Genomic DNA, 14,121 nt, shown 5'->3' with positions numbered 1-14,121 from the left:
CTCCAAAATCAGATCTTAGAGTCCTAAAGGTCCCCTTTCTGGAAGCCTGAGCCTGGATCTACCATATAGCGCCTAGATCACTGATTTGAGACATGCCATCACTGGGCTAGAGGTATTCCAGACTAGAAATGAACTGTCCTAGCTTCTAGACCTGTTCCACTGCCTCTGAGCTCTCCTCCAGTTAAAATGGTTCATGTGTTAGGGATGGCTTTCCTAGGCCATCCCAGAGCTATAATTACAATTCTCTCAAACTTACATCCAAAACAAACTCTTAATAGAACCATTAACACTTTAAAAACTTTAGCAAAAATCCAAAAGCAATTTCTTAAAACTCTTTACACTCTAAAGCAATCTCTTTATATAACCATTTGCATTTCTTATTAACACATAGGATAAACTTGATGCATCTGCATCACTTAAATATTTCCTTAACTTCGCCAAACCATGGTGTATCAATATCAATGTTAACATGCTTCTGTCATAAATATTACCATGCATACATTCAGAATCAATATTCTCAATATAACCATTAACACTTCAAAAACTTCAGGGGTTTGGGATTTAGCTCAGTGGTAGAGCACTTGCCTAGCAAGCACAAGGCCCTGGGTTTGGTCCTCAACTGGGGGGAGGGGGGGACGACTTTAGCAAAACATCCAAAAGCAATTTCTTTTTTTTTTTTTTAAAGATTATTATGTATACAGAAGAGTGTGCCAGATCTCATTACAGGTGGTTGTGAGCCACCATGTGGGTGCTGGGAATTGAGCTTAGGACCTCTGGAAGAGCAGTCAGTGCTCTTAACCTCTGAGACATCTCTCCAGCCCCCCAAAAGCAATTTCTTAATAAAACTCTTTATGCTTAAAGTAATCTCTTAGCATAACTATATAAACATAACATTAATCCACTCAAGTAATAAGAAAATAATTTTTAAATTAAATAGACTGAGGAATATTAACTCCCCCTTTATAATTTTTTAAACTAAATCTTGAGCTTAGTTGGAAAAAAACCCAAACTTCCCCATTTAAACAGTTCCATAAGTAAACAGTTCCATTTTTAACACAAAACAATTCATAAATCACCATAGTTAGTAAAGCACATATGCATACACAAAACTGCATCTTGAGCCTAGGTAGAAAAAACAAATTTCTCCATTTAAACAGTTCCATTTTTAATACAAACAGTTCCATTAAACAATTCCTAGGTCATCATCGTTGATAGTCTATATACATTAAGTAAGTTCAAAGTTGTCCCATTGCAATGAAATCACTATTGTCCAACTCATTTCTTAAGTCCCAAAATTCAAATAATAAATTCTGGTACCAGCCTTCCAAATATGAAGAAACGCAGAACCAAAACCTTTTTGTAGTTTTATCTCATTTTTTAAGTTCAAAAACTTCAAATAAATTCTGGTACTAGACTTTCACTTCCAAATATGAAGAAACATTTTACAACCAAAAGCTTTTTGCAGTTGATAATTTTAGTTCCAACAAGCGTCTCTGCAACTTATCATTCTCAGGGACAGAAGTACTTGCAGTTACAATCAGCGTTTTTTATGGTTGTCTTTCACTCAGGGAGAAAGCTATTAACTCCATGGGAGCTGGTTGATGCAAAGTCCTCTCAAAAGAGACTTTCTTGCAGTCAACAAACATACTGCAAAACTTTTGTTGCTGGAAACTCAGGCTGCGTCTCAGCAGTTCCCAGAGCTTCGGTCTGCAGCACGGTTCGCCTCCAGGGTTCCAGCCACACTTTGCTGCCCACTGAGCTCTTGGCCTCTCATGACACCTCCCCTTAGCCACCTGCTCGCCTCTCTGCCTTTCCCGTGGCGACTTGCCCCAGGGACTGTGGCTCCAGGAGACAGGCCTGTGCCAGTAGCTGGGGTCCGAAGTCTGCTGCGCTTCAAAAGCCGCTGCCTGCTGTCCCAGGCTGACTGACTGCGCTCTCCCGCCATGGCGCTTTCGTGGCAGAAAGCACGCAGAACCTCACCGCTGATGCTGGCTCTGCTTTCGCTGGCTCTTGGTGTCTCCACTCGGCTCTCACTGTGACTTTCTTTCGGCAGAAAGCTTACAGACTCTCAGGCGTCTGCGACTTTGCCTACACTGCATCCTCTGGTCTCAGCTGCAGATGCCAGGCTGTGGCCGCTGTCCTGGCTCTGGCTTCTGCCATTCTTGACGGATTCTGGAATTTCTGAAACCGTTCAGACTGCCAGCCCACAGTCTGCTAGGGACCCTACCTTCTGGGTCCCAGGTTGAGAAAACCTACTCTACTACTTTTTTATTAAACCTTCACTGTATCTCTAGACCTAAAGCTTATTTTACGCTAATATCCTTTTGTTGTTGTTTTGGGTTTTGTTTTGTTGTTGTTGGTTTGTTTGTTTTTTGAGACAAGGTTTTCTGTGTAGCTTTGCGCCTTTCCTGGAACTCAATCTGTAGCCCAGGCTGGCCTCGAACTCACAGAGATCCGCCTGGCTCTACCTCCCGAGTGCTGGGATTAAAGGCGTGCTCCACCACCGCCCTTCTATGCTAATATCTTAAACTAAACTTATGACTTACTTTATTAACAGGAGAGAAAAACAGAGAAACACAGACAAAGGCAAACACTTGCTGCAGCACTTGGGCATACTTTCAGCCCCTTTCACTCCCGAGAAGAGAATAGGTTACCCTCGTCTACACAACATAATCAGACATACCCTAACTTCCCACAGGGCCCTCTACCCTACCAATTCTCTGGTGTCTCTGTTCAGACACCACATGGCAAAACAGCCACCACTTTTATGACCCAGGGTACTCTTGAGTAGGGAGAAGTGAGAAATACTAGCTAGAAAGAGAGACCTAGACGATGAGAGGAAAGACGGAAGACACCGGATGATGAGAGGAAAGACGGAAGACACAGGAGGGCCTGGGTCTCAACCCATCATCCCAGAACTTTATTCCAAAGGGCTTTTCATCACAATGCCAAGGGGCAGAGCAAAAGATCTCCCCCTTGCTAGACACGGGCACGTGTTGACCCTTCCAAACACCCGGTACCCAGGCCTGTGGTCCAATCATTCTTTATGCAGACCTGCTGGGCAAAGCCACCAGGAAACCCAGATGGGCTCCAACAGTGAAGGTCAGCTGGTCCTGACCTTTGAAGGATCAGAAAACAGTTCTCCAAAGGACCAATGCTTGGATGAGCAACTAAGCTGAGACCTAACTGGACAAGAGTGTTCTAGGGAAAGCACCACTGTGCAAAGTTCCTGGGACCAAAAAGGAGGCAGATGAGCACATTGCTGGTGTGGCTGGCACACCAGGAAAGATAAACAAGAACAGGTGCCCTGGAGAGTGGAGTTTCAGGCCAAACCACACAGGGGCTTCAATGCCACATTTCCCTAACTTGATTCCAAGATCAAAAGGCATTTCGAGGATGCCAGCAGGAGAATGGCCGCAATGTATTTTCTCTTAGTAACACCGTGGCATGGTGCAGGTGAGATGTTTGAATTGTGTGGGCTATAGTGACCATAGGGATGCAAAAAAAAAAAAAGATGTGTTTCGGATATAATTAGAAGGTAGATGAGACATGAGAGAGGAACTTGGTTGTCTGGGTGGCAGGTGGACCAATCAGTGGAGAAAGCAGGTTCAAGGTAAGCTTAGCTTGGGTTCCTTGGCAATGAGGAAGGTCTGTCTAGAGATTTGGTGGCACTCCACCAAGGCTACTTATATTTGTGGCAGAACTGGATTAGACCACAGCTACAAAGAAAACCAGGTGTGGCATTGTGACCCAACTCGAAAGCCTCTGCCTTTAACCACTTCATGACACCCCCTAGTAAGCACAGTGGAAGTATGTGATCAACTTCTCTGTGATCAACTTCGGCACGGCAGGAAGGCCCAGGATTCCACTTCCTTTCAGGGGTCAGTCTGTGTGGGGTCCCCTAGAATGGGGTCTTGTCACCTAAGGTGTCTTCCTGGTGGCAGCCACCCACATCTTTACAAAGCCATCACAGGCAGACATGGGTTGTACCTACAAGGTTAGAGCAGGATTGCCAGGACTTTGAGACAAACCTGAGCTGCAGCCTAAGATCTTTTTTTGAAAGCAGGAAGATCTCTCTCCTGGATAGAGAACCAGACTTTCACAGTCCAGTAAGGCATATTGTCAGCCTTCCAGACACTGCTGGGTGATGGGCATGCAGCAGCCACAATGAGAGACTTGGTTTTTCGTTCTTTCGAACGTGCCCTACAGTTTAGGCTGTGGCTTGTCCCTTTGACAGGCATTGTCATTAGCCATTTAACTCCCGAGGAGTGGAGACCGCTGGTTTCCAGCTCCTTGTCCCACATGGACTGCCAGTTGCACACAGGAAGGGCCGGGATTTGTGGCGGGCCTGATTCTGGGTATTCTCGCTTGCAGGGGCTAAAACCCAGTTCAACAGAAAAACAACTGGTTTTCATACCAAGCTCTTGATAAGGTCAGGTGTGTCCATGGGTCAAAGACTTATCTCTTGGCCTTGTGTAGACTTCATTGCTAGATGAGCCTTCCCGGTAAACAATGTGATCCCCATAACTGCTGAAACGATCCCTAAAATTTGTAATCCCAGAGGAAGACCCATTCTGTCCCATCCCTGTCATAAGAGATCTGTGGTTGCTCTGCTTAGGTCCCAAGCCTGCCATTTGGCTCACTCACTGGAAACTAAGAGAAGCGTGACATGGTTGAGCTGCCCCATTACATAAAAGGCTGGCAAGGTCTTGGCTCTTGTACCAATGGTCCTCTTCCCTGATATGTTTTCCCATAAATCCGGGTGGCTCTCCATTTATGTTCTGAGCTGAGCTGAGCTGAACTGTCACTTCCCTAAACCTGACCCAACAATCTCCAAACTCACCCTTTGTATTTGGATTAGTGAATATAACAAAAGCCAAAATAACTAGTTTTAAAGATTTACTTTTTGGAGATGGAGATGAGTCAACAGGTCTAAATGTTTGCCTTGCAAGCCTGATCTGAATTCAGTCCCTGGAACCCACAGTGAAAAAAGAGAATTAATTTCCAAAACTCATCTCCTGACTACCACATGCCCTCTTTGGTTCTCTCTCTCTCTCCCTCTCCTAGTGTGTCCTTGAACACACAGAGACTCTGCTTGCTATGTGATCGGATTAAGGGCGTGTGCTACCACTGCCTGACTTTTGTTTATGGCTGGCTGTGTCCTCTGATCTCCAGGCAAACTTTATTTATTAACATACAAATAAAATATCACCTCTCTCTCTCTCTCTCTCTCTCTCTCTCTCTCTCTCTCTTTCTCTCTCTCTCTCTATATATATCTATCTATCTATCTTTATCTCTCTCTGTCTCTCTCTCTATCTCTATCTCTCTCTATCTCTATCTCCCTCTATCTCTATCTCTATATCTCTATCTCTATCTTTATCTCTCTCTATCTCTATCTCTCTCTATCTCTATCTCCCTCTATCTCTATCTCCCTCTATCTCTATCTCTATCTCTATCTTTATCTCTCTCTATCTCTATCTCTCTCTATCTCTTCTATCTCTCTCTCTCTCTCTCTCTCTCTCTCTCTCTCTCTCTCTCTCTCTCGTGTGTGTGTGTGTGTGTGTGTGTGTGTGTTTATATAATTTTTTTTTTTTTTTTGGTTTTTCGAGACAGGGTTTCTCTGTGTAGCTTTGCGCCTTTCCTGGAACTCACTTGGTAGCCCAGGCTGGCCTCGAACTCACAGAGATCCGCTTGGCTCTGCCTCCCGAGTGCTGGGATTAAAGGCGTGCGCCACCACCGCCCGGCCTGGAGCTGGTTTGTCAGTTTGTGTAGGCAGGGGTATTGATCTCAGTTCCTGTCTTATTCATTCCTTTTTTTCTTTTTTTTCCTCCACGCCCCCAGACAGGGTTTCTCTGTGTAGCTCTGGCTGCCCTGGAACTCGCTTTATAGACCAGGCTGGCCTTAAACTCACTGAGATCCACCTGCCTCTGCCTCTCAAGTTCTGGGATTAAAGGCATGTGCCACCACCACCCAGCCTACATTTCATTTTTCATCTCTCGTAATCAAAGATGGTAGCCTTAGCCGAGTGTGGTAGCACATTCTAATAATTACAGCACTGGACAGGTGGGAAAGAAGGATCATGAGTTCAAGGCCATCCTATGCAACATAGCAACAACTCTCAAATCACATGCATGAGCACCAGTGGGTTTGGGAGCATTGAGATGTCATAAATCCATATTTTCTAACATTGAAAGGTAGATGCCTGTTGAGAATGGGGGTGAGAACTCTAGTTGCTAGTACAACCTTTTCAGAAAACTGGCTCTGTCTACTGAAATGAAACATACTCAGTGATGGTATCCTGATTGCCACACCTACGTAGTTATTGAAAGTGTGTACTGATGTTCTCTAAGACATATTTAGAAGGTTCACATGTGCCTGCTGTCCTCAGCTGCCTAGATGGGAGGATCACAAGCCGAGGCTGGAGACCAACCCAAGAGAAAAATGGGTCTTAACACTTTCTAATATGTATGACCATCCCAAACTGGAAGTAACCCAGATGTCCATCAGCAGTGGGATGTGCTCCCTTTGGTTATGGAATGTTACAGTTCTGAAAATGAACAAGACAGCCACACAGTCTGACGTGGATTAATAAAACTTAGAAGCAGGGCTGGAGAGATGCCTCAGAAGTTAAGAGCACTGGCTGTTCTTCCAGAGGTCCTGAGTTCAATTCCCAGCAACCACATGGTGGCTTACAACCATCAATAATGAGATCTGGTGCCCTCTTCTGGCCTGCAGGCATACTATATACATAATAAATAAATTTAAAAAAAAAAACAACTTAGAAGCAAAGGAAGATACAAGATCATGCCTGCTGTATTGTTTCATTTACACAGCTCACAAGTGAAATTACGATAAAAACCATGGGAAGGCTGGGGTGATCAGTAGTAGAAAGAATACTTGCCTGGTTCTGATTCACCTCTAGCACCACATACATAAAGAAGTGGGTCATGGTGGCTCAGACTTGTATCTCAGCACTTAAGAGGCTGAGGCAGGAGGATTGCTGTGAATGAAATAGGGCAATCATAGTTCTGGGCTACCATGTGAGCTCCTATCTCAAAAAGGGGCAGGTGGAGGTTTTTGCTACCACTTGGGGATAAACAATTGAAAGCAGACATGCTCTAAGGCATCTCTCTAGATTGGAAGGGGGTCTGGGTAGCAGTTGCAAGAATATACATACTGTGAAAATTCAAAAACATTTTTTTAACAATGTGGTCTTACTATGTAGCCCTGGCTGTCCTGGAATTTGTTGGTATAGACCAAGCTGGCCTCAAACAATAGATATCAGCCTGGCCTCTGCCTCTTGAGTACTAGGATTAAAGGCGTGTGCTACCACACTCAATCGGTTCTTTTTTTTTTTTCTTCAGTGTGTTTTAACTGAAAAAAAATTTAAAAGTGAATGAAAAATTAAAAGTCATAAGCTATGTATGTCTGGCAGGTGCGCCCCTGCCTGGGTTTTCTTAGTATCTTCAACAGGAGACTCTCAAGGAAGGGAAATGTTTTATATAATACTTGATTCCCTAAAGCAAAAACATCCCAAACTAGCATCCACGTAGTAATAAGCCAGGGGGCATAGGATAGATTAAGGGCTGAAACAGTCTGATTTTTGTAATTAGGTATGGGATGGAAACATATCCATTAAATCGTATCCATGTGCTATTTGTCTGTTTGAAAGTATCTTGCTCCATAGCCAAGGCTAGCTTGACACTTGGAGTAATCCTTTTGCTTTTGCTTCCTAACTGGGCTTGCAGGTGTATATCACCTGGCCAAGTGTGCCTATCTTGGAACTTGCAAATCAAAAAGAAGCTAGATCCAGAGTATCAGACATTAATTATCTTGGAAACCCACATAAAGCTAGCCTGGATTCTGTTGGAAGTTACTTTGTCTAGTCCCCAGGATGTCGGAGTTGGGATCAGAAACTAAAAGGTTAGGTTTGCGATGACCCTGAAAAGAGACTCAGTCGGGATTCTGGATTCTGTGAAAAACAGGTGAGCCTCTGATATCCTGGCTACTCTTCTTGCCTCCATTTCTGAGAATCAAGCTTGGGTCACAAAATCAGGTGAACCTCCTGGTCCTTGCACTTTGTTTTCTGAGGCCCAGTGAGAGCCAGTTGAGTCCAAAGTCCACAAAGCAGCCAGGAGATAACAGAGGTTTTAACAGGGTGTTGGTGGGGAAGGGGAAGTAAAGAGCAGTGGGCAGCGCTCCTACCCCCACCCCCAGCCCCCAGCCAAATCCTTGGCTGCACTTAAGGCCCGTTCCTCGTATTTATTTGATGTTTGCCTGTTCCTTCCATGTTCTTGTAGGCAGGAAACGGCTGTATCCTCAGTGAAGAATGAATGGGTCTTGCACAGAGCACAGGTGCTTGCTTACGAGATTGCCGGTGCAGCTTTGCTTGTTTGCTTTGGACATTTTTTTTTAAAGATAAACATGTATTTCAGTTATGAAAACACTACTCTTCCTTCCCCTTAAGATGAGTGTTTAAAGGTGCCTAGGATAAAAAACACGGTGGTAGCGTCCCTATAATCCCAGCACTTGAGGGGCGGAGGCAGGAATTTCTTTCTAGAATGGACTGGGGTCTCTCAGAACAGAGGGACAGCGCCCTGCTGGAGTCCTCACTGCACTAGGGAAGACAGGCTGAGCCCCCAATTCCCCCCCCCCCATCCTCAAATTAGTCTAGGTACTTCCCCGGGCGCCCCCAACCCAGGGATGTAGGAAGCGGGGATGCGGCGGGGATGGGGGGGGGATGGGGGGGGCCTGCGGCTAGAGATGAGAAGCAGAGAGAATCAGCGCAGTTGAGAGAGTGATAGGGGAGTGGGGAGCAGCGTGGTGAGAGGGGCTGAGACAGTGACCTTGAGGAGCGGGAGGGCGTGGGCCAGGGAGCAGGGAGGCTACGGGGTAACGGCAGGGACAGAGAGGCCGGAGACCAGCAGAGAGGGCGGGAGCCCGGCACGAGGGAGGAGCTTGAGCTTGGTGACGCCTAGAGCCGGGCGGGGCGAGAAGAAGTCATGCCAGGTCTGCGGGTCTCGAGCTTCTGCGCGTCTTCGTGGAGCCGGTGGAGCAGCCGCTGCCTCTCTGGTCGCTTTCCCCGAGCCAGGTGGGTGCGGGGCCCCGGGTGTGCGGGACCCCGGGTGTGCGGGGCGCCGTGCAGCAGAGCCGGGGACGCCGGAGCCCGGGTCACCCTGCTTTCAGGGTGGTCAGGCCTGCAGCAGAGGCCCCCAACCCGCCTGTACCTTTTGTCCTGGGGCTTAGCTGAGCCAGGGATGTCCCGAGGTCTTTGGGATACAGTCCGGTTCCTGCCTGGGCCTCAGCCTACCCACTTGAGCAGTAAGAGCCCCTTTATAAAGTTGTCTCCCTATTTCAAGCTGACTTAAATCCTCCTCTTTGTCACGTTTCTCCAAGCGCCCCCCCCCCCTCCACCCCCTCACCTCTGTCTGCACCTGTTTGGCTGCATTCTGAATGAATCCGGCGCCCTCAGATTCAAAGAGGCAGCTTTGTCTGCACTCAGGTCTGTCTGGGGAAGAAACGTGCAATCGGTCTCTCACTCCAGGCAGAGAACTGCCTTCTGGGCACTGGGTCTGTCACCCTCCTGGGCTGGCCTCCCTGGCAGTTGTTATTACTAACTCCAGGAAGGATGGAGAAGCTGCAGCTTAAAAGACAGATAGGGACAGACTGTCTTCTGTCCCACCCTGTACAGGCTCAGCATAATCCAATTTTTGAAAGAATATAAATATAGGTAAGCAAAGTCCAGTGGAAGGGAGCCCTGGCCAGAGTCTGAACATTTGGGTTCTAATCCAGGCTGTATTTGCAGGCTCACTGTGACCTTAGGCAAGTAACTTCCCCTCACTGGCTCCATCAACCCCTCACCAGCCATGTTGTTGGAAAGTCTCCAGGGACCTTCCTCTCTTTTGACATTACTAGTAGGTTTTGGAGATTTTTTTTTTTTTTTGATGAAGTTAAATTGGAGATTTTATTAATGATATTTTAATACAGGCTTAAGCATGAGGGTTAGGAGAAAATCAGGCATACTCAAGTGTGGATATGGGTCTCTCAAAGAAGGGGCACATTTACTAATAATGTTAACAGGGTCATGGGCTGAGAGATGGCTCAGAGGTTAAGAGCACTGGCTGCTCTTCCCGAGGGCCTGCGTTCGGTTCCCAGCACCCACATGGCAGCTCACGACTGTCCATAACGCCTGTTCTAGGGGATGTGACACCTTCCTCTGGCTCCACAGGCGCCAGACATGACTGAGGTGCGCTTACATGAAGGCAAAATACAACATACAGATAATAGCAGTCATAACTGCTCCCTGACTTTGACCTACAAGACCGTGTACCTGAGCTCAGCTCCACCCAGAGCCCTAGACTTTGCCCAGCCTCAAGGCAGTTGTGAGATACACACACACACACACCCCACACAGTCTTTTCTCAGATCTCCCCCCAGAACTTCACCTGCTAAGGAAATTCCCTGAGTTCAAAGACTAACTTGGGTTCTGGACTTACAGCCTCACGCCACATATTGGCTTCATTATGCTTGTTTTGTAGTTGTCTACAAAGAAACCCTTATTATTTAATACCTAGAAATGCCACAGGGACTGGAAACCTGTCTTCTTCCCCAACATCCGGATCATAAGATGCCCAGAAATCTGGTTTGAAACACACGCATTAAAATAATTTCATTTAGTCCAAAAATCTTTGTTGGGTTTTATTTTTTTACTTTTTTTTTTTTCTTTTTAAGATTTATTTATTTATTATGTATACAGCATGTATGACTGCACGCCAGAAGAGGGCACCAGATCTCATTATAGATGGCTGTGAGCCACCATGTGGTTGCTGGGAATTGAACTCAGGACGTCTGGAAGAACAGTCAGTGCTCTTAACCTCTGAGCCATCTCTCCAGCCCGGGTTTTATTTTTTGAGACAGGTTCAGCCCAGGCTGGTCTCAGGCTTGCTATATAGCTAAAGATGACTTTGAACTTCTGATTGTCCTGCCTCCTCCTCCTCCCAGTCGCCAGGATTATAAGTGTGTGCCACTATGCCTTGCTTATGCAGTACTGGGGACCAAACCCAGGCTTTATGTACACTAGGCAAGCACTCCACCAACTGAGCCACAACTTCAGCTCTAGCCCTAAGGTCTTGGGAGGTTGGAGTCCTCGTGTTTCTTTTCCACGTGAGATTCTCAGGTATTCAGAGAGTAACTCCTCAGGTCATGAACTTGGTACATCAGAATGTGGACCCAGTCTCTGACATCAGGGCCCCAGGGTCCATCTCACCTGCTGATGTTCATTCCAGGATCTTGTGCTGAGAGACATTTCCAAAGTGCCTTGTGTCAGCCTCCAACTCTGACCTACACAGCCTGGAAAGGAGTCACTGTTAGGCTGTGGAGGGGTGACCTGAACCAGTTCAGTGTCTCCTTTGATGCTGGGACCTACGGTGAACTTGATCTCCATGGCACACCGGCTGCAGATACGTCTACTGACATGGGATATGAAGGATACCTTGATCAAGCTCCGCCGTCCTGTTGGGGAGGAATATGCCAGCAAGGCCCGGGCCCATGGGCTGGTGGTGGAAGCCACAGCCCTGGAACAAGCCTTCCGGCAGGCATACAAGGCCCAGAGCCACAGCTTTCCCAACTATGGCCAGAGCAGTGGCCTTAGCTCCCGTCAATGGTGGATGGATGTGGTCCTACACACCTTCCACCTAGCAGGGGTCCCGGATGCCCAGGCCATTACTCCCATTGCTGATCGCCTATACGAAGACTTCAGCAGCCCCTCCACCTGGCAGGTATTGGAGGGGGCTGAGACTACCCTGAAGGGGTGCCGTAAGCGTGGTCTGAGGCTGGCCGCGATCTCCAATTTTGACCGGCGACTAGAGGATATCCTAGTAGGCCTTGGCCTGCGAGACCATTTTGAATTTGTTTTGACCTCTGAGGCTGTGGGCTGTTCTAAACCAGACTCAAGAATTTTCCATGAGGCCTTGCAACTCGCTTGTGTAGAACCTGCGGTAGCAGCTCATGTTGGGGATAGCTACCGCTGTGATTACCAGGGGGCTCGGGCTGTGGGCATGCACAGCTTCCTGGTGGAAGGCCCAGAGCCTTTGGACTCCTCAGTCAGAAGTTCTATACCTAAAGAACATATTCTGCCCTCCCTGTCCCATCTCCTGCCTGCCCTTGATCTTCTGGAGGCCTCCAGCCCTATGTCATGAGTCTGATGACGGAAGTAGTTGGGACCAAATAAACATTGGAAGCAGGGAGTCCCTTCTTTCTCCCCTCTGCTGTAGAGAGAGATGCCTTGGCCCTACCTCTGCAGCCTCCATAAACTATCCTGGTCATGGAACAGCAAGGGCTTGGCAGTAGTCTCGTCTTTGAGCTCACTCATTATTCATACCTGTGTCCCTTTTTATTATTATTGTAGGGGTGTGTGTGTATGTGTAGAATGTGTACCACAGTGAGTGTGTATGTGTGGAATGTGTACCACAATGTGTGTGTATGTGTGGAACGTGTACCACAGTATGTACGTGTGGAATGTGTACCACAGTGTGTGTGTGTGTGTGTGTAATATGTACTACAGTGTGTAGTCAGAAGTTTTCCTGTAGCCTGCTCGTCCTGCAGTCATTCAGACAAGTAAACACACAGAGGCTTATATTATTTATAAACTGTATGGCCTAATGGCTCAGGCCTCTGGCTAGCTAGCTCTTATAACTTAAATTAACCCATTTCTATTAATCTATGTTTTGCCATTTGTTCCGTGGCTTACCGTTCTGCTGGCATGTTGTTCTTGGGTGGCAGGCTGGCTTCTCTTCTCTGCCTCTTCTTTCTCCTTTCCCTATCTCTCTTGGATCTTCCCTCCTGCCCTGCCACAGGCCAATGCAGCTTTATTTATTAGCCAATGGGAGTAACACATATTTACAGTGTACGGAAAGACATCCCACAGCAACTGTGTGTGTGTGTGTAGGTCAGAGGATAATTTTATAGACTGGTCTCTCCTTCCGTCCTTCCATGGGTTCTGGGGATCGAACAGATCACAGAGTGTGGACAGCAAGTGCTGTTAGCACTTAGCTGTCTCACCAGTTCCCTCTGTCCCTTTTCTATCATAACCCCCGCTCCATATCCATGGAGGGTCGATTCACAACCAGGTACTTTTTGAGGCAGGTTTTCACTCTAGCCCAGGTTGACGTGAACTTACTCTAGTCCACACTGGCCTGGAACTCATAGTGGTGACCTTCCTCCATCAGCCTTCTGAATCAGGGTCACAGGTGTGAGCCACTTTCAAGAGCTAGGGATGTGGATCAGTGGTAGAGCACTTGTCTAACTTGGGAGGTCCTGGGTTCAAACTGTAGGCATAGTCTCTGTCTGTCTGTCTGTCTCTCCTTTACAGCAAGGGCTTGTGATCTGAAACCCCACTGTGCAAAACACAAAATCAAAAAAGCCCAAAGAAGTAGAAGTAGAAATCCCCTCCCCAACCTTGCAACCTCAGGGTTAGATGAATTTGAAAGTCAGGGTGCTGGATTATACAGCAGGGACTAGCACCCTTGAGAGGAAGACACTATAGAAGGAACACTGCTGACTTGTACCTGCCCTGCATCAGATACCCTGCTAAATTCCTTTTTTTTTTTTTTTTTTTTTAAGAGACAGGGTTTCTCTGTGTAGCTTGGAGCCTGTCCTGGAACTCTCTCTGTAGACCAGGCTGGCCTTGAACTCACAGAGATCCACCTGCCCCTGTCTCCCAGTGTGCTGGGATTAAAGGTGTGGGTCATGACACCTGGATGTTTTTGGTGTTTTCAATTTTCCTTCCTGTTTTACCTATATAGCTGGTGTCCATTAGACATATCTATGCCTTGTTCACTGCTGGGCACAGGGGATACGCTCTGATACAGCAGTGACTCTGGAGGGGACTCTCACATGGGGATAAAGTTTGGGTAGTATCTGGACAGTTAGAGGGAGGAAGGGGCATGTCTGCAGCAGCCCCATAAACTGTAAGCTGAACACTGCTACAGCATCTGAGCTGGTGGTCAGGGCACCATGGCATGGGGTCTTTGGGTACTAGCGGAAGATGGAAGTCAAAGATGGCTTTGACCTAGATGTTTAAAAGAGCCCCATGTCCAGGCAATGGCAATGAAGATCTCTTCA

At 47.1% G+C, this 14,121-nt stretch overlaps 1 protein-coding gene across 1 annotated transcript; it reads left to right on the top strand.

Moving 5' to 3' along the window:
• The first annotated feature begins 8,988 nt into the window (after positions 1–8,988).
• Positions 8,989–12,334, top strand: Hdhd3 (haloacid dehalogenase like hydrolase domain containing 3). The gene is made up of 2 exons (XM_059255838.1): positions 8,989–9,091; positions 11,286–12,334. The coding sequence occupies exon 2, from the start codon at positions 11,412–11,414 to the stop codon at positions 12,195–12,197; it is 786 nt and encodes a 261-aa protein (XP_059111821.1). The 5' UTR covers positions 8,989–9,091; positions 11,286–11,411; the 3' UTR covers positions 12,198–12,334.
• Positions 12,335–14,121: the final 1,787 nt, after the last annotated feature.

The sequence above is a fragment of the Peromyscus eremicus genome, chromosome 2 (genome assembly GCF_949786415.1).
Source record: "Peromyscus eremicus chromosome 2, PerEre_H2_v1, whole genome shotgun sequence".
NCBI classification, from domain to species: domain Eukaryota; kingdom Metazoa; phylum Chordata; class Mammalia; order Rodentia; family Cricetidae; genus Peromyscus; species Peromyscus eremicus.
Note: the sequence above shows the minus strand (reverse complement) of the source record. Positions and strands in the feature narration are given on the sequence as shown.